At 36.8% G+C, this 17,195-nt stretch overlaps 2 protein-coding genes across 8 annotated transcripts; both read left to right on the top strand.

Moving 5' to 3' along the window:
• The first annotated feature begins 142 nt into the window (after window positions 1-142).
• Window positions 143-5,005, top strand: LOC107927931 (DNA-binding protein HEXBP). 6 transcript variants are annotated; one of them, XM_016859057.2, is made up of 5 exons: window positions 161-315; window positions 1,500-1,515; window positions 2,592-2,798; window positions 3,730-3,822; window positions 4,225-5,005. In XM_016859057.2, the coding sequence occupies exons 3-5, from the start codon at window positions 2,674-2,676 to the stop codon at window positions 4,796-4,798; spliced, it is 792 nt and encodes a 263-aa protein (XP_016714546.2). In that variant the 5' UTR covers window positions 161-315; window positions 1,500-1,515; window positions 2,592-2,673; the 3' UTR covers window positions 4,799-5,005. The 6 variants fall into 6 exon arrangements, with proteins under 6 accessions (XP_016714545.2, XP_016714546.2, XP_016714547.2 ...); XM_016859058.2 differs by having other exon boundaries at window positions 1,500-1,538; XM_016859056.2 differs by lacking the exon at window positions 1,500-1,515 and having other exon boundaries at window positions 143-315.
• A 1,015-nt stretch (window positions 5,006-6,020) lies between these two features.
• Window positions 6,021-16,234, top strand: LOC107927924 (zinc finger CCCH domain-containing protein 19). Of its 2 annotated transcripts, none has more exons than XM_041102862.1 (10): window positions 6,021-7,642; window positions 7,725-7,804; window positions 9,756-9,928; window positions 11,043-11,955; window positions 12,054-12,181; window positions 12,510-12,569; window positions 12,689-12,739; window positions 13,092-13,162; window positions 13,711-13,859; window positions 13,949-16,234. In XM_041102862.1, exons 1-10 carry the CDS (start codon window positions 6,255-6,257, stop codon window positions 16,063-16,065), a joined length of 5,130 nt encoding a protein of 1,709 aa, XP_040958796.1. In that variant the 5' UTR covers window positions 6,021-6,254; the 3' UTR covers window positions 16,066-16,234. The 2 variants fall into 2 exon arrangements, with proteins under 2 accessions (XP_040958796.1, XP_016714535.2); XM_016859046.2 differs by having other exon boundaries at window positions 9,756-9,943.
• The last annotated feature ends 961 nt before the right edge of the window (window positions 16,235-17,195 follow it).

The following is a 17,195-nucleotide window of genomic DNA, read 5'->3' as shown; positions in this document are numbered from 1 at the left end:
GCCCGGTAATTACTATACAAACAATGCATCAATGAATCAAACATTCCATTTTTAACATATATTTGAAATAATTTATATTATTAAATTATATTTATTTTAAATTATTAAATTACATTATTACCCTTCTTATATGAACCAAATAGTAACATTTAACCCTTTATTTTTTTTAATCCCATTTCCTCCCAACCCTACGCCGCACACCAAAACTCTCTTTTTCTCTTCAATATATTCACAAAATTGGAAATTCCTGATAGCTTAATCCATTGAAAAAAGAGTGAAGCGTTTTTCGGGTCATCACGTAGGATCCAAGATCGGGTGAGTTTTAACTCGGACCCAAATTTCAAATCCCCTAGATCTGTACAGTTCTTATAATGGGTTTTGGTTTATAGATCTAATCTGCCAATTCTTAGTTTGTTCGAAACTCTTTTATCAAATTGTAAGATTTTTGCATTAGTATGAATCTTTTATTTTTCAGTTGTTTCTGTTGAAATTGCTATTTTATTTTATTCATTGTTGCTTATTTATTTATTTATTATGTATATGGATGTACTGCTTTTAAAGTTGATTTCAATGGAATTATTGTATAATTGCGCTTGTGGGTTTTTATTATTTTTAGTTAATGAAAGTTTTTCTGGGTTTAATAACCCTTGCTTTCTGATGGTAATTATTTAAAAAATAAGGATTTCCACCATGACAATGGGGTTTTTGATGGTGATTTCATATAAATTTGGTGCCGTGTAATTTATAAATCCTGATTTTTCAAAGACCAACATCAAAAAGTTTAAAGCATATACTTCTTTTACTAAAAATCATAATTCCATTTTCGTGTGGCAAATTTTGCATTCATGAAGCTTCTTTCTCTTTTCTTTTGCAGCCAAAGATGGCACATTATTCCATGCAATATGTTTTTTTTTTTGTTAAAGTAACCAGTTATTCAGTAATTTCAGAGAGAGTAGATATCTTGTTTAGATTTGTCAATTTCACAAACACTCTGCAAGCAGATATGTGAAAACTGGTGAACATTGTCCATGAAAATCAAAGAGAAGCTTTTGTTGTATTTGTGAAAATTCTGTGTGGTTTTCTTTGTTGTTTATTTGTTTATGATGCCTTGTTTTTTTTTTTTTTTTAATTTCTTGTATATCAGTTTAATATTATGGTTAATAGTTTCCGGTTGTGGTAAGGTTGTAAAATATTAATTAGTTTCCATTAAGTGATTATACATTTTATAATCAGCCTTTGTTATTTACTTGGTTTTGAACTACTCTTTTGATTTTGTTCTTAAATTTTTGGAAGCTTACTTTGTTCGATGCTAAGCTTTGTCTTAACTATGAACCTTTAGAATCTAGATAATTCCATGCTATTGCTCATGCTATGAACTAGAAATTCTTGGTCATGTTTGATGATTGCATATCTAGAGCAAATTCAGTTTCTCGTACATTCTTGAGCCAAATTATTGGCTAAATTAGCTTATCAATTGTTGTTGTCTCTTTTTTTTTTAGGTTTGATGGAGAAATTGTGAGCATCACATCACTTTTGAAGTATATTTGAATCTTTTTGCTCGGTTGATGATACATATGCCTGCATTCTGTTGTTTGCTAATGGGGATGAATGTGGGGGAATTAGAGGCCAGTGGTTTGTTATGTATTAACTGAGTGCAACTGACTACATGTAGGATGTTAGGCACTGAATTTACTTAAAATGGTTGGTTTTATGGTTGTGCCATGACTGCTTCCAGCATTCTTGTAAAACAAAAGAAAAAGGGTTTAAGCTTCTCATATTGTAATGAAAAGAGGACACTTGCTGGTTGGGGGTCTTTTATTAGGAAGAAAAGGGAGGTGAGAACTAATTTCAGATAATGAGGGAAACGAGGAGGCAGTTCAGTGTAGGTTATTGAACTTGGAATTGGGTTTAATGGTATGTCGCCTGGTATCATACAGAACAAAGAAAAATCATGAATCCTTTGAAAGCTTGGCAATTGGATTTAATAGTTTAATAGTTTCCCCTTTTTACTTTCTTAATTGCTGCATTGCTTTTAAATTATACTGCTACAATTAAATTTGAAAGTCAGTTATTAGAAGCATGTTTCCGATGCCCATTGTGGCATCTTGCATGTTTCTCTTCATTCTCCTTGTTTTCTCTTTTGAACCACAACAGTTTTCCTTATGGACGCAAAAGCTCCTATCCTATCAGCCATTCCCTTTTTAAATGTTTAACAATGTTGCTTCTTTCTCTTTTAATTATCTCTTGGATACTGGCCAAGGAACATTATCTGTCTAGAAAGGATGGATGGCTGTGAATGGAGTTTATGTGTCTGTTCATGAGTTTCCAGGCCTGATGTATGCTGGCATGATGACTATTTGCTAGAGATGGTTGGACCTTTAATGAGGAATTTGGTTGAGGTGTGGGTGGGGTCATCAAGTACTCTGTAGTTGGCGCTGAATTTTGTGGTTTGTAATTGATATAAGATGGATTGCTTGTTGACTGTTCTGTGTGTTTTACTCTTGGGATTTGGTGTTTATGTTTGGAGGGAATAGTGAGAGGTTTGATATGGCTCATGGATGATGATTGGTGTATGGTTGTGCTGTGGACAGGGAGGAGCATTTATTGTGTGTTGGTTGAGGTGGTGTTTTATCTGATCGGAGGTGGTAGGTGTTGATAAACAAAAGTTTGAAAATGAGTTCAGACAGCGGGAGCCGAAGCAGGAGCAGGAGCCGCAGCCCCATGGGTCGTAAGATCCGATCTGACCGCTTTTCTTACCGTAATGCACCTTACAGAAGGGAGTCTCGTCGGGGTTTCAGGTTTTTTTAATTTTCAATCATTTTAGTTAATTTGCTTTCTTCTGTTAAGTAACCTGAGGGAAAACTGTTTAAGCACATGGTTCTTAGAAAGTTCTCTCTTCTCCTTCAAATAATATTATGATAACTCCTTAGAGAAAAGTATCTGCATGTCATTTTACATCCGAGCTTTAAGTCATGTTGGGTCTGGGTAAGCTGCCCTCATTTCACACTGGAAGGAACCTATAACATGATTATTGTTTTATGCTTCAGCAAAGTGATGATTGGGAAGATATTTTGAACTCCTTGGCCCTATATTTCTTTGGCTGTAGTGTTTACTGCAAAATTACTGCTCATAGGTGGGGTATTGTTTATTTCTACGTGGCTGTAATGCATATAATATTTTATATCTACGTGGCTGTAATGCGCTGTAGTGAATCACTTCTGTTTTATTCCTTTTTGCTGGAATGTGGTCAAAAGTTGAGTGATATCCTGGATTTTGGATGGATATATCCCATAAATTTCTCTTTACTCTCCTTTTCTCTGTCTATATACATTTGTTCTTTCATGTCTAACAGGATTTTCTTGAGTACGTTTGGATGGGAATTTTGAAGAAATTTGAAATGAAAGCAATTTGAATCAATTCAAAATGGTAGCATTTGTAATCGTTTTGTTTAGATTAATATTCTTAGAAAGAAAATTAATCTATGGGAGTTTCATGAGATAATAAATAATTATAAAATATAATGTTTATTAGTAGATCATGTGGAATTTTTGAAAAAAAAAGAAAAAAAATGAAGTTCAATTAGAATTTCGAGGTTCTTGAACAGGCAAATTCTTTTTGGACTTCTGAAAACTTTTATTGAAATGAAATATATCCCATCCAAACACACTCTTAAAGAATAGCGATAAAAAAATCTTTTCAATATTAACGCCGCTTCACTTCTCTTTCCAGCCAGAGCAATCTCTGCAAGAACTGCAAACGACCTGGTCACTATGCTAGAGAGTGCCCTAATGTGGCTATTTGTCACAATTGTAATCTCCCCGGGTAAGGAACCAAATCTCTCCTTGTAGTTGAAGCCGAATCTTATATCTTTTGAGTTACAAGTACTTGAAGGAGATAAAGTAGTTTCAATTCGGAATATGTTTACATGCAATGTGTTAATTCTTTGTCATCTCTTGTTTTACGGGAAATTCTGCTGTACGCTTGAGAAAAAAAACGGCAATACGAAAATTCCTAATGCTATACCACTATAAAGGATCCTAACGTTTTAGTTGGAATTTTGGTACACTTTTTTTTGGCGAGCCCATGGTAGAATTTTCACTTATTTTATGAGTAATATTTTTGTAGCGTCTTTGTGATGGAACTGGGTGACCAAATATGTTGCTTCTATTTTCAGTCTTGCACATTTTGGTGCCGCTCTAATCATGTCGGAACTTCTTTGAGCAGGCATATTGCTTCTGAATGCACAACCAAGTCTCTATGCTGGAATTGCCGTGAACCCGGACACACAGCTAACAACTGTCCAAATGAGGGAATCTGCCACACCTGTGGGAAAGCTGGACACCGAGCAAGAGAGTGCACTGCACCCCCAATGCCACCCGGGGACGTTAGGTTATGCAATAATTGCTACAAGTCTGGACATATAGCAGCTGACTGCACAAATGACAAGGCATGCAACAACTGTAGGAGACCAGGTCACTTGGCACGAGAGTGTACAAATGATCCAATCTGCAACTTGTGCAACGTAGCCGGACATGTGGCTAGGCATTGCCCTAAAGGCAACATGATAGGTGATCGAGGTGGTTTTGGTGGTGGTGGTGGTAGTGGTAGTCGTGGCGGTGGCTATCGAGATCATCATCATAGAGATGTAGTGTGCCGTAACTGCCATCAATTCGGTCATATGAGCCGGGATTGCATGGGACCGTTGATGATCTGTCACAACTGTGGTGGAAGAGGACACATGGCATATGAGTGTCCATCAGGAAGGTATTTGGACCGTTATCCTCCTCGGAGGTACTAGATGATGATGCAGCCAGGTTATGGCAGTATCAAAAAATATTTTAATTAGTAACATGGTTTGTGATTGAAGATTTGGAACCCTATATGATAATAGGATCTTTTGATTTGGATTTTAGTGTACTAATTGCCAAGACTATATGTGAAGCATATATTATTATTTTCCATTAGGATTTCAGTATTGGGTATGGAATAAAAGGATTTTATACTACCAATGCCTACTCTATATTTGTTTAACAATTTTATAGGATTTAATCATATTTGGCTATTTTTGATATAATAGTTAGAACTATTCATAATTCATTTTCAATCTATAAATAGGAAGACAATGTGTTTTAGCGTATTTGAACTCACGTCCTTTTAGTTAGCAAAAATATTTATGCCAAATGAACTAAGACTTAATTGACAAAAGTCACAAACTTGATTCTTTGGAGACAATTCTTGATGAAAAGAAATTGGTAAAAAAATTTAATTATTTTCAAGTTTGAAAGTGAGTAATTAAAAAAAATTGTTATGGTGCTAATGTCTTATATCAATTGTATATAAATTTGATTGATATAATAACATATTTATGTTTACATGTTTTGCCAATTTGGTCTAATTTAAAAAAAAAATCAATAAATTTTACCTTTATTTTTATACATTTACACAAATTTGTGGGCTAAATTTGCTAATTCAAAACCAATTTAATAGAATTTGTAAACTTTGGAAGACCTTGTACTAGGAATTAGATTGTAATTTGTTTCCTATACTAAAAAAAATAGCAAATTAGTCAGTGTACGTTAGATTAAAGAACAAATTGGTCCTGTTAGAAATTCTATCTATTTCTACTATTAAAAATTAGTTTCTGTATGTCACCACGAGGTATGTATTACTGTCTGGTTATTCTAGCAGTCACTTCAATTTTTAACAGTAGAAATAGATGAAGTTTTCAACAAAAAGAACCAATTTGCTCTTTGATCTACTGCACAAGGACTAATTAGCCCAAATTTTCAATTAAGGGGGCAAAATGCAAATTGACTCTTAATATAGGGGCTTCCATGGTACTTTTACCCAAAAAAAGAGATAAGAGCCCACACCCCAACAATCACGGGCCAATTTAAGGCCCAAATTCCTGTGGATAACCTTATTGAGATGGTGGATTAAACGCCCATGAGGTTAGATTCGTCATTTCGAAATTGCACTTTAAGACAATAAAATAAATCTCTCGCTCGTTCGCCCTTTACTAGTGTATGTTTTTTTTTTCTTTTCTCTGCGAACGACAGCACCCATCTCTCTCTCCCGATTCTTTCATTTTCGCAAAATAAAAAAAATTGTTTTTTAATTAAAAATTCAATAAAACGAGAGAAAAAAACGACGCCCGAAAATTTTTACTTCAAAACCCTAGGGCTTTCAATCTCTAGGGTTTCACTCGATTTTTAATTTTGTTAATTCCTGTTATTTTATAATTTATTTCTTCCATGGATACCGAGGAAGAAGAGGCTCACCATGTCCCCAATGTTGATTCTTCTGTTCAATTGGAAGATACACCGGTGAATACAGCAACGGTTTCTGAGTTAGAGAATCGGAATAGTGAGTCTAATTTTGAGCTCGAGTCTGTTTCCGTGTTGGATGAGCCGGGAGTATCGACAGAGGTTTCTGCTGAAAAGGAGGAGGAAGGTGAGGGAAAGGGAGTTGTTGGTGAGGCTGGGGCTGGTGAAAAGGGCGGCGAGGATTTGATCGGTGGAGAGGAGAAGTGCGAGATGTTGGGTGGTGGTGTTGAGGTAAATGCTTCGTCTTCGGGTGTTGGTAATAAGGAAGGTGATGGCGGGGAGGATGGATACATGGCGGGGGGGAAAGCTGACGTGGTGGAGGATGCGGCGGGGGTTGTTGTGATGTGCAAAATGGAGGATGCGTCTGAGATGGCGAATGAAATACGGTCAGCGGGAGGGATTGAGGTGTCTGTGGCAGAACACGGAGCTGTTGAGTTGGCTGATGAAGCGGGAAATTTGGTGGAGCGAAAGGTGGCTGATGATGTGCTTGAACGAGTAGATGTTCCAGAGGAGAAACAGGTGGCTGACATGGTGGAGGAAAGAGGGATTGCTGATGCGGCGGCGGTGGATGGCGCCACAGAAGGTGTTTTGGCTAAAGAAGAAGAAACAAGCGTGGCAGTAGAAGTGGGTGGTTCAACAGAGCAAACTGTGGTTAAGGAGGAAACTGGAATTATGAATGAAAGAGAGGTGGCTGACGTGTCCGTGAAAAGTGAAATGATGGTGGAGAAAGAGGGGGAGCAAAGTGGGGTTATGGAAGAAACAGGGGTGGATGACATGACTGAGAAAACTGAATTTGTGGAGGAACCGGTGGTTGAGGGAGAAATGGGAACTGACATGGTTGAGGAAGGCGGAGTTTTGGAAGAAAAATCAGTGCTTAATGTGACTGAGCAAACTGAAGATTTGGAGTATGTTCATGCAGCCAGGGAAATAGGTAACGATATGGCTGAGCCAGCGGAGGACTCTGTGATGGAGGAGGAATCGGAGAAAGAAGAAGATACAGAGTTAGGAAATGAAGTAGAGGGTGTCGAAAAAGAAGAGGAGAGAGAAGCTGAAATGGGAGATACTGTAGAGGCAATGGAAGCAGCAGATGACACTGAGATGCCTGAGACGACAGAAGAGTTGGAAATGGAGGCTGCAGAGGAGACGGAGGATACAGAGGAGATAGAGGAGGATAGTAAAGCCAGTGGTGGCAAGAGGAAGCGGGGAAAGAAGTTGAGTACTAAGGTTCCAGCAAGAGCTCCATCTAGGAAGAAGGTGGAAGAGGATGTCTGTTTCATTTGCTTTGATGGCGGTAACCTTGTGCTTTGCGACCGCAGGTGAGTCTACCAAAGCCAGTTCTCATGCCAGCTGTATCTGTGTATCAGCTCTCTTATGGTTTTTGTTGTTTTTCCTCCTTAGGGGTTGCCCAAAGGCTTACCACTCTGCTTGCGTTGGTCGAGATGAGGCTTTCTTTCAATCAAAGGGTAAATGGAATTGTGGTAAGTTGCTTTATTGCTCTCTATGATATCTGAGTTTTATTTTGAGGCCTTGTGGAATATGAAACAGATATGTTGCTTGTTATGGTATTGCTATCCTATTTTGTAATATGAGTGTACCATATGCTTATGATTACTTTTTGCAATATTTTAGGGGAAAAGTTTGCTGTTTGCTATAGTTGGCTGATACCGATTTAGGAACATGAGCACCGAAAATTTTGAACTGTGATATCCCTTTTTCTTTTCAGATTTAATTGCAACATTATTGAAGTTGTTACTTCTTTTTTTTGCGAAATGTTTGATTTACATGACAGTGGAGCTTGCTGGAGTGGGCTTTTCTGAAGGCACAGGAAGTTCAGTATTTAGTTTTGCCCAGCACACCGTTAAAGTTCTGCATGCTCCTCAAATTGGTTTAATGGCTCTCGAAAGAACAATTGAAGTGTAGTACCTTTCTGTAGTAATTAGGGTCGACCTATCATTCCAACTCAAGGCAATGGCTACTGGCAATGCTTGGATTTGTAGTCTGCACATTGTAATTATTATTCTGGAATGTGATCATCTCTTAAGTCTTTACATGTCATGGGATCATGGAAAACTTCAATTAAGGTCTCAAAGGCTGAGCTTTCCGGTGAGACTTCAGTGACCATATTTGTAATACTACTCGTCAAGAGTTTGAGAGATTGGTTATCAGCCTTTTTGTTTAGACATAAGTACAGAACTATGCAACTGCTGTACTTTGACTTATTAGCGGGCAGGAAATAATGACTTCAATTTTGGAACTTGCAAATGATTGAGTTTCATGTATAAGTAGCGGATACCCACTTGCATTCTAAATGTGCATTTGGGGCCATCTAATATATATTTGGCATCTTCAAAATTATGATTTTCTTACTGCGAAGCACTGTTCGAATTTTATGTGGAGTGTAATGGATACTGAATTGCAGTTCTGGCCAATTGTTTCCTTATGTAAAGTTGATTGAGACTAACATGTAGCCTTTGTGGAAGGCAGTATAGATCTGCCTAAATGTCCTTTACTTGAGCCAACCAGAAATACTCTTTGTTTGTCTAAACCATACGCAAAAAGGAATAAGAACTTACAATTTCAGTAACTTGTGTTAAATTATTATGGAACTAGAGGCTACTGTTTTGCAAACACTGGGTAGAGCTTTTGGATTAAGGTCTTGCTTCTGTTAGAAATTTTTTCTTTTCTTTTGTAGCTCTAAGCAGTGCCCTTTTCCTTGAGAAAGCTTCTTTGAGATGCTCATTAGTATGAGAAGATGCACTGAGGACTGAGAACTAAAACATTCTTGCGTCAAGAATGACAAAAAAGACTAGAATGGGAAATACATCTTTCTGCTTGAATGAGCTATAGCCTAGACCGTTGACGGAACTGGTTGTATAAATTTCAGGATGCATTGGGTCGGATAAGCCATCTTTTGAGTCATAATCTACTGAGTGAAAACAGTTTAATATGCTTGTGTTATACACTTTGGGATCATCAAAGAATGATGAACATTTCTATATTGTGTGACAAAAGGGTGTGCACAATATTCGTATTCAAGGTTATACCATTGTTGCAGCTTGTATTTGTCTGCCTTTTTTCCAATGTCTGAAGAAAGACTGGTTTATTAAGCTTTTAGAATTCTTGATGCAAGTGTGCTTGTTCAATGCCTCTGGGGGCATATGCACCTAGGGGATTTTGAATGTGTGCTCCGGAATTTATTCTTATTAGCCTATTTATGTCACTGCTTTTTTGCTGTTGCTTTCTGTTATCCTGCCGCATGCAAAACATATGTTAGTTGACCCTGCATTTTGATTTCTTTCTTGGAGATTCTTGCTTAATCTATATGTATGATTTTCATTTATCAACTTCTGTTTTTATGTTTATAGGAAATGTCTGTTACGTTATCTTTTATATCTCTATCTAATTTGAGTTATGTTTTCTGCAAATTAGGTTGGCATCTGTGTAGCAACTGCAAAAAGAACGCACATTATATGTGTTTCACGTGTACCTTTTCCTTATGCAAGGGATGCATCAAAGAGGCTGTAATCCTATGTATTAGGGGTAACAAAGGCTTCTGTGAGTCGTGTATGAATCTTGTCATGTTGATTGAAAAGGAGCAGCAGGTAAATCAGGAAATGGTATTATACTGTACTTTCATTGATTCATTTTTGTTTTATTCTTTGCATTTGCTATTTTCCGTTATTGATTTATTTGTTGAACATTGCCAGCATGATTGTGTTGTTTTTACTCATAGATGCATTAGGAATGTGCAACTCCTACTTCTGTCTTTTTTATTTGCAGTATGTTTCCATGATTTTAATTGATAGTGGGAATCTGACATTTGTAACCATTTCTGCACTTTTCTCAATTTCTCTTGATATATTCTGTTTGAAGTTTTAGTTTCTCTTGATAATTTTTTTGGGCTAATTGGGTTATTAATTTGTGGTAAGTCGTAAACATGTACCTGGATAATTCATAGCATCGACTTCCTCTCTTCCTATAGTGTCAATAATTTATATAATTCTTGAGGTCTTTTGTTCCTCTAGGTGGTTGTTTAGGAGGGTGGGGGAGGTGGTGGTGTTGGTTATTTCACTGCATATATCTTCAATAAATTCAGTCACTTTGGACTGTTTTATTTTGTGTGATTTATTTTGGTTTTATTGTCTTAACTGCTAGTATGTTTCATTATGGATTGTTTTTAGTCTATGTTTCTTCATTGATGAACTCTGGGATGTAAATGTTTCATCATCTTTGAAAACAAATAATAGAGTCTATTTTTCTTCATTGATGAACTCTGGGGGTGTAAATGTTTCATAATCTTTGAAAACAAATTATCAGTGCATTTGAATTATATTCCATGTCAAGAAATTCTATGCAAGCCTCTTGGTCTTCTTATTGGCATTGTATTCAGTTGCAATCTTCAATGTTTTCTGCTTTTCATTGGTTAGTTCCCTGTAAGTGAAATTGGAGAAGACTGGAGTGTGTCCACCAGATAACATATTTTTAAGTCTTTCGGATTGAGAGAGGCTGTTCTAAGCTAAAAACTAAACCAAGATTCATGCATGGATATTTCTGTTTAATGCAATAAATCATTCAACAGTTATAACAGTGTATAATGTAGATGTGTTGTCATATGAATGTTGATTCGTTCCTTCTCTAGGGTTTTAGGGTTATATATTAGTGGCTTTATGCTCTCCATTTTGTGGTTATCCATTATATTTGTTGTTACTTTTGCAGGCACAAATTGATTTTGATGACCGAGGTAGCTGGGAATATCTATTCAAGGATTATTGGATTGATTTAAAGAGCAGGCTATCAATAACTTCAGATGAACTTGCTCAGGCTAAAAATCCCTGGAAAGGTGCTGCCAAACAGGAATCACCTATTGAACTCCATGGTTTTAATGATGCTGGAGGGTCTGACTCAGATAGTTCTTCTGGGAATGTTGAAGTAACCGTTTCTAAACGAAGAAAGACTAGGAGCCAATCAAAGGCACGTGCTACGGAGGGTGATTCTCCTAGCACTATGGCAGCTAGTGCTGAAGGTGCATCTGCAGATGAAAATGCTGAGTGGGCATCGAAAGAGCTCTTAGAAGTTGTTATGAACATGAGAAATGGTGACAAATCTGTTTTATCTCGAATGGAGCTAAGTCAACTTATATTGGATTACATTCAAAAGTACAAGCTTCGAGATCGTCGCAATAAGTCTTATGTCATTTGTGACATGAGGCTTAAGAATCTGTTTGGGAAACCGAGAGTGGGTCATATTGAAATGTTAAATCTTCTAGACCCTCACATTTTTTTCACAAAAGAGGACTCTCAGACATATGACCTTCAAGGGAGTGTTGTTGATGCAGAAGCTAATCAGCTAGAGGCTGATTGGAACTCTGATGCTTTGAGAAAGACCGGAAAAGATAAGAAACGTAAAACACGAAAGAAGGGTGATGCAAGGGGACTTCAATCAAATGTAGATGATTATGCTGCCATTGACATGCATAATATCAGTCTAATTTATTTGCGACGAAATTTGGTGGAGGAATTGCTTGAAGATACTGAAACATTCCATGACAAGGTTTTCGATTCTTTTGTGAGAATAAGAATATCTGGTGCTGGTCAAAAGCAAGATTTGTATAGGCTAGTGCAAGTTGTTGGTAAGTACCTGGAAACTGTCTGCCGTGGCACGTTTTTTGCCTTCAACACAAGTACCAAAATCTCATAAGATTATTAAATGATATGATTTGCTGTACAGGTACAAGCAAAGTTGCTGAACCATATAGAGTTGGGAAAAGAACTACTGATTTTCTACTAGATATTTTAAATTTAAACAAGACAGAGGCCATATCGATTGATATTATATCAAATCAAGAGTTCACTGAGGTAGTTATTAGCTGCATGTGGAATTGGATTTTATTTTCCTTTATTGATCATCTGCATCTTTGATGGTGTTCTATATCATTTTCTAAACACCAAAGTACAATATGATCCTATTAAGAAAATCTCGGGTTAAAACATCAAGGCTACCCGTTTTAGAAACATATCAAATACATGTATTTAAACATCAAGGCCAGTTTAATTGTTTCATTTGCTTTTAAATATAAAATCCTATTCTTGTTCATAAGCATCAATATCAGCTGTATTTTGTTTTGGTTATTATATTTATGAACTCTTTCCTGTTAAGAATATGCTAAGCCAGTTGATCTGTTAGGATGAATGCAAGCGGCTACGCCAGAGCATTAAGTGTGGACTTATCAACCGGCTGACTGTGGTAATTTTCACTTCATGTTTATCACATTTTCATATATTATACCATAGTTATCCTTGTTATTTTTTTTCCTTTTAAATCTTATTTGGAGTCCTTTTTACAAGATTTATTGATTGCTGCAGGGAGATATACAGGAAAAGGCCATGACAATCCAGGCAGTCAGAGTCAAAGATGTAAATATCTTTCTTTTCACCTGGGGCTATCCTACACACACACACACACACACACATACACGCGGACACTTTTTTTTTGGGTGAGAATGGCTAATTAGTATGTTCTATGATCTTGAAAAGCATGATTCACAACTTTATATGTTGGGTTCTTTATATGTATGATACCTCGTAAGAAAAGGAAAGTCATCTGAAAAAAAGAAAGCAAATTTCTGGTATATGGATATTTTGCAAAATGGATCACAATCTTCTTTAGTCCTGAATATGATCTGCTTGAATAGTATCATTGATAATATCATATCAGCGCGTGTTATTGAAAAAGAATAACCCAAATTTCTCTGTTATCAAAATGCAGTGGGTGGAATCAGAGATAACACGTCTCAGTCATCTTCGTGATCGAGCCAGTGATTTAGGACGTAGAAAAGAATATCCTCTACTCATTATTTCAGTTTCTGCACTATTGTTTTCTTCAATTATAGTTGGATGCATATCAATTAGTATTTGACGGTTGATAGCAAATTCATTTTTAACATTGGATTTGCTAGAGGCTTGACCCTGACACGTAACCTCACTCTTGTTCAGTACATCTTTTAGGTTAGGAAGGTAGAGATAGCCCTGCTAAAACCTCAGAGACCTTCAATATTTTCAACTGTCCAAATTTCAGGATTCAGTGGAGTAGGTTGCCTTGTTGAAATAATTATAAAAATTGCTCATTTTTGCACTAAAACATCATCTTGGTGCTCAATCTTAAAAAAAAAAAAAAAGATATTGTTTGTGTTGTTTTAAGATATTGCTCCGTACAATACTTTTCCTGTGGCTGAGTGTTTAATTGAACTTGTAAAAAAAATTAATTTCGATTCTAACTATGATTAGGATTTCATGTTTGCTGAATTCATCTACTGTTTCCTTGTATTTCTTTCTGATGAAAATAACTGTCTCCAACAATTTCATTGTAGTCCTTGACTATTGTTCACGCTTAGAGAATGTGTAGAGAAATTGCAAATTTTAAAGACACCTGAGGAGCTACAGCGTAGATTAGAGGAGATACCTGAGATACATGTAGACCCCAACATGGATCCTAGTTATGAATCGGAAGAAGAAGATGAAGATGATAAGAAACAAGGTCCTTTTTTTTTCTTGTGATCCTTTTTCATGTCCTCTTTTACATCTCTTAATTGACATTGAGTTTTTATAATCTTTTGGTTCGTACAGGTAATTATATGAGATCAAGAGGTAGTAGTTTTAACAGGCGAGGGAGAGAGCCAATTTCTCCGAGGAAGGGAGGTTACAGTTCAACTGATTCTTGGAGTGGGGGTAGAAATTATTCTAGCATGAATCGGGAATTAAGCAGGAACCTGTCTGGTAAAGGATTTACAAGCAAAGGGGACGATTCTATTGGAGCCAGTGAGACGGGGAATGAAAATTTATGGAATCTAGGACGGGAGAGAGAAACACAACAACCAAACAGTTGGAGCAAGCCAAAAACGGCCCTAAGTTCGGAAATTGGGACAAGGAATACCCACTCTGTTGTAATCCAGGAACCATCTTTGAAGGTTGCATCGGAAATTTCACCTGCACCTCCATCCATAGGAGTAACTACCAATGTCCAGGTTAATGAAACTGAGAAAATGTGGCATTATCAGGATCCATCTGGTAAGGTTCAAGGACCATTTTCGATAGTGCAGCTGCGGAAATGGAGTAATACTGGATATTTCCCTGCTGATTTAAAAATATGGAAAACTAATGAGACTCAAGATGATTCTATACTTTTGACTAATGCCTTGGCTGGAAAGTTTCAGAAAGACCCTCCAGTAGTCGATAATAGCCTTCCAAAAGCTCAAATGGCCTTGTATGGGAATTCTCTTGGAGCAGCCTTGAAACAAGGAATTGAAAGCCAAGTTGGAGAAAGATCAAGGCTTGATCAACATCGTGTAGCTTGGAGTCCTCAGCGTGTTCTGGCTTCACCAGGTCAAACAGATATCAGTTCTTCCGCAGTCAGACCTGCTCCATCTTCACTCGAAATCCCAAAGCATTCTCGAGATACATGGGGCTCTGATACAAACCTACCTTCTCCTACTCCGAACCAAAATCCCACTGGTGGGAATAAGGGACAAGCATTTGAAAGCAAATGGTCACCTACCCCTGGTCAGTCATCAGGTCCTCTTCCGGTACCTAATCCATTCCGAGGAGGTGCTGTAGGGCTGCAACCCCCTACTGTTGTTTCAGAGAGTGGGAGCCCAGCTGCTCCTGTAGTGCATTCACATCCGATGGTGTCAAGTGAATCACATAGGAGACAGGTCAATGTTCAGGCTTCAGTTAATTTAGGTGCTGATTTGAAAAATGCAGGTGTATCTATCCAGAATTTGGTTCAATCTTTGAGTTCTAATAATCCTCCTGCTGAAACTCATGGACCGGGTTCTGTCTCAGTTTCAAGGCAAGAAGCAGTTTCTGTACCCTCTATGCCTGCCACTGGAACTCAAAGGTGGACAAACGCTTCGACTCAGAAGCATGAGCCAAATCCCTCGCTTGCCATGCCTGCTCAACCTGCTGCTTATAGTCACTGGAATGACGCATCACAGGCCAGTCAATTCCCTGGGGTTTTCCAAACTCCTGGTCAACCGAATATGGTGCCATCAGAATCCTGGAGACCTGCTGTTCCAGTTCAGTCAAACGTTCAACTTCCTGCACCACCAAATTTACCTTGGGGTATGACTGTCCCCGATAACCAAGGCACCACTGCCCTGAGACAGGCACCAGGGAATCAAAACCCTGGTTGGGGACCAATACCAGGGAATCAAAACATGGGATGGGGTGCACCGGTCCCGGCAAATACAAACATGAACTGGGGACCATCTAGTCAGGGATCAGCATCTGTTAATCCAAATCAAAATTGGGCTCCACCTGGCCAAAGACAAGTACCCGGGAATGCAAATCCAGGTTGGTCTGCTCCTGGGAATACAATCCAAGGATGGACACCTCCTGGCCAAGGACCTACCGGATGGGTTGCACCAGGACAAGGTGCAGCACCAGGAAATGCAAACCCTGGTTATCCAACACCGTCTAGAAACTCAAGCATGTGGGGAGGAGCCGGAGCCGGAGCCGGAGCTGAACCAAATCACAACGGAGACAAGTTTTCTGATCAAAGAGATAGAAGCTCCCAGGGTAACGAATCAGGTTTTGGTGGGGCCAAACCTTGGAACAGGCAATCATCATTTGGCAGTGGAGGTGGTGGTTCTTCTAGACCACCATTTAAAGGTCAAAGAGTATGCAAATTCCATGAAAATGGACACTGCAAGAAAGGGGCATCGTGTGATTATATGCACACTTAAAAATTTTTGGTACATGTAGAGCAGCTTAGGGTAGGTATGTCTGTACGTTAAGAAGGAAAAATCCATTTGAAATGTGCTGCCATTATATTTTCTTTCGAATGATTTTATGCATTGTAAAACCTTGTTTCTTTTGTAGTTTTTCTTCTTAGCTCTTTTTTTTCCTTCTTCACATGGCATGCTGTCTAACAATGAATATCTTATAATAAGTTAATGTGAATTAGTGATGTGATTATATTAGAGTTCTACCAAAATTAGGTTCAATTTGTCTTATGGTCTGATCGCTCAATCATGGCTTTGATTTCCTGTTTTCAGATGAAAACAAAAGTAAATTTTAGAATTTAGATTAATTGGTAGACCTTATAGTTACGTTTGCATATTTTGTTAAAATAACCTTAATTGTAATTTTAATTTTTTTTTTATTTTTTTTAAATTGTTTTTTTAATAGATTTAATAAATAAATTTAATATTTCAATCTCTCTTTTTCTTTTAAAAGGTTTTAACTTTTCATTTGTTCATTGAGAAGTTTTTTATACTGAATTAATTGTTTTTAGATAATTATATTTATTTTCTTTAAATTAAGAGTTATTTTCCTTAATTTAATATATTATTTATTTTATTATTTTCTACATGTAATTATTTTGTTGGGTTATCTAAGTAATAAATTATATTTTATTAGAAATATTTCACATATATAATTTCATATTATCTTGGTACTATCATTAAATCTATAAGAAAAAGCATATTGAAAAAAAAGAACAAAGATTGAAGGTCAAAAAAGCTCAAAGATACAATTATTTTGACAAAACATACAAATGTTAGTGGTTAAATTTTTCATTAAGTCTTTCTAAAAGTGATTTAGTATATTTGAATATTTTGATTGACCTCAATTGTGAAAAAAAATTAAACTTCAAAAATATATTTTGGATTTTAATTTAACGTAGTTTCGGTTTAGTATAAATGTATGTACAATTTTGATTTGAGATAAAAGTAATATTTAGTTTTTAAACTTTGTAATTTTTTTAATTTAATCCCTGAAATTTTCTCTTTTGGTCTACATTAGTTTTTGAAGTTAGTAATTTTTCTTTAAAAATTAAAAAACATCAAGTGATGATATAGCATAATTTTAAAGT

The sequence above is a fragment of the Gossypium hirsutum genome, chromosome A03 (genome assembly GCF_007990345.1).
Source record: "Gossypium hirsutum isolate 1008001.06 chromosome A03, Gossypium_hirsutum_v2.1, whole genome shotgun sequence".
Classification (NCBI taxonomy): Eukaryota; Viridiplantae; Streptophyta; class Magnoliopsida; order Malvales; family Malvaceae; genus Gossypium; species Gossypium hirsutum.
This window is presented reverse-complemented; position numbering and strand designations above follow the sequence as displayed.

Bases quoted from the DNA above. Each gene is read 5' to 3' on its own strand.
- LOC107927931 (XM_016859056.2), top strand. From the start codon at position 2,674: ATGAGTTCAGACAGCGGGAGCCGAAGCAGGAGCAGGAGCCGCAGCCCC. The intron at 2,799-3,729 runs GTTTTTTTAATT...TTCTCTTTCCAG, and splicing joins GAGTCTCGTCGGGGTTTCAG to CCAGAGCAATCTCTGCAAGA. The intron at 3,823-4,224 runs GTAAGGAACCAA...TTCTTTGAGCAG, and splicing joins CACAATTGTAATCTCCCCGG to GCATATTGCTTCTGAATGCA.
- LOC107927924 (XM_016859046.2), top strand. From the start codon at position 6,255: ATGGATACCGAGGAAGAAGAGGCTCACCATGTCCCCAATGTTGATTCT. The intron at 9,944-11,042 runs GTATTATACTGT...TTACTTTTGCAG, and splicing joins AGCAGGTAAATCAGGAAATG to GCACAAATTGATTTTGATGA. The intron at 12,740-13,091 runs GTAAATATCTTT...ATCAAAATGCAG, and splicing joins AGGCAGTCAGAGTCAAAGAT to TGGGTGGAATCAGAGATAAC.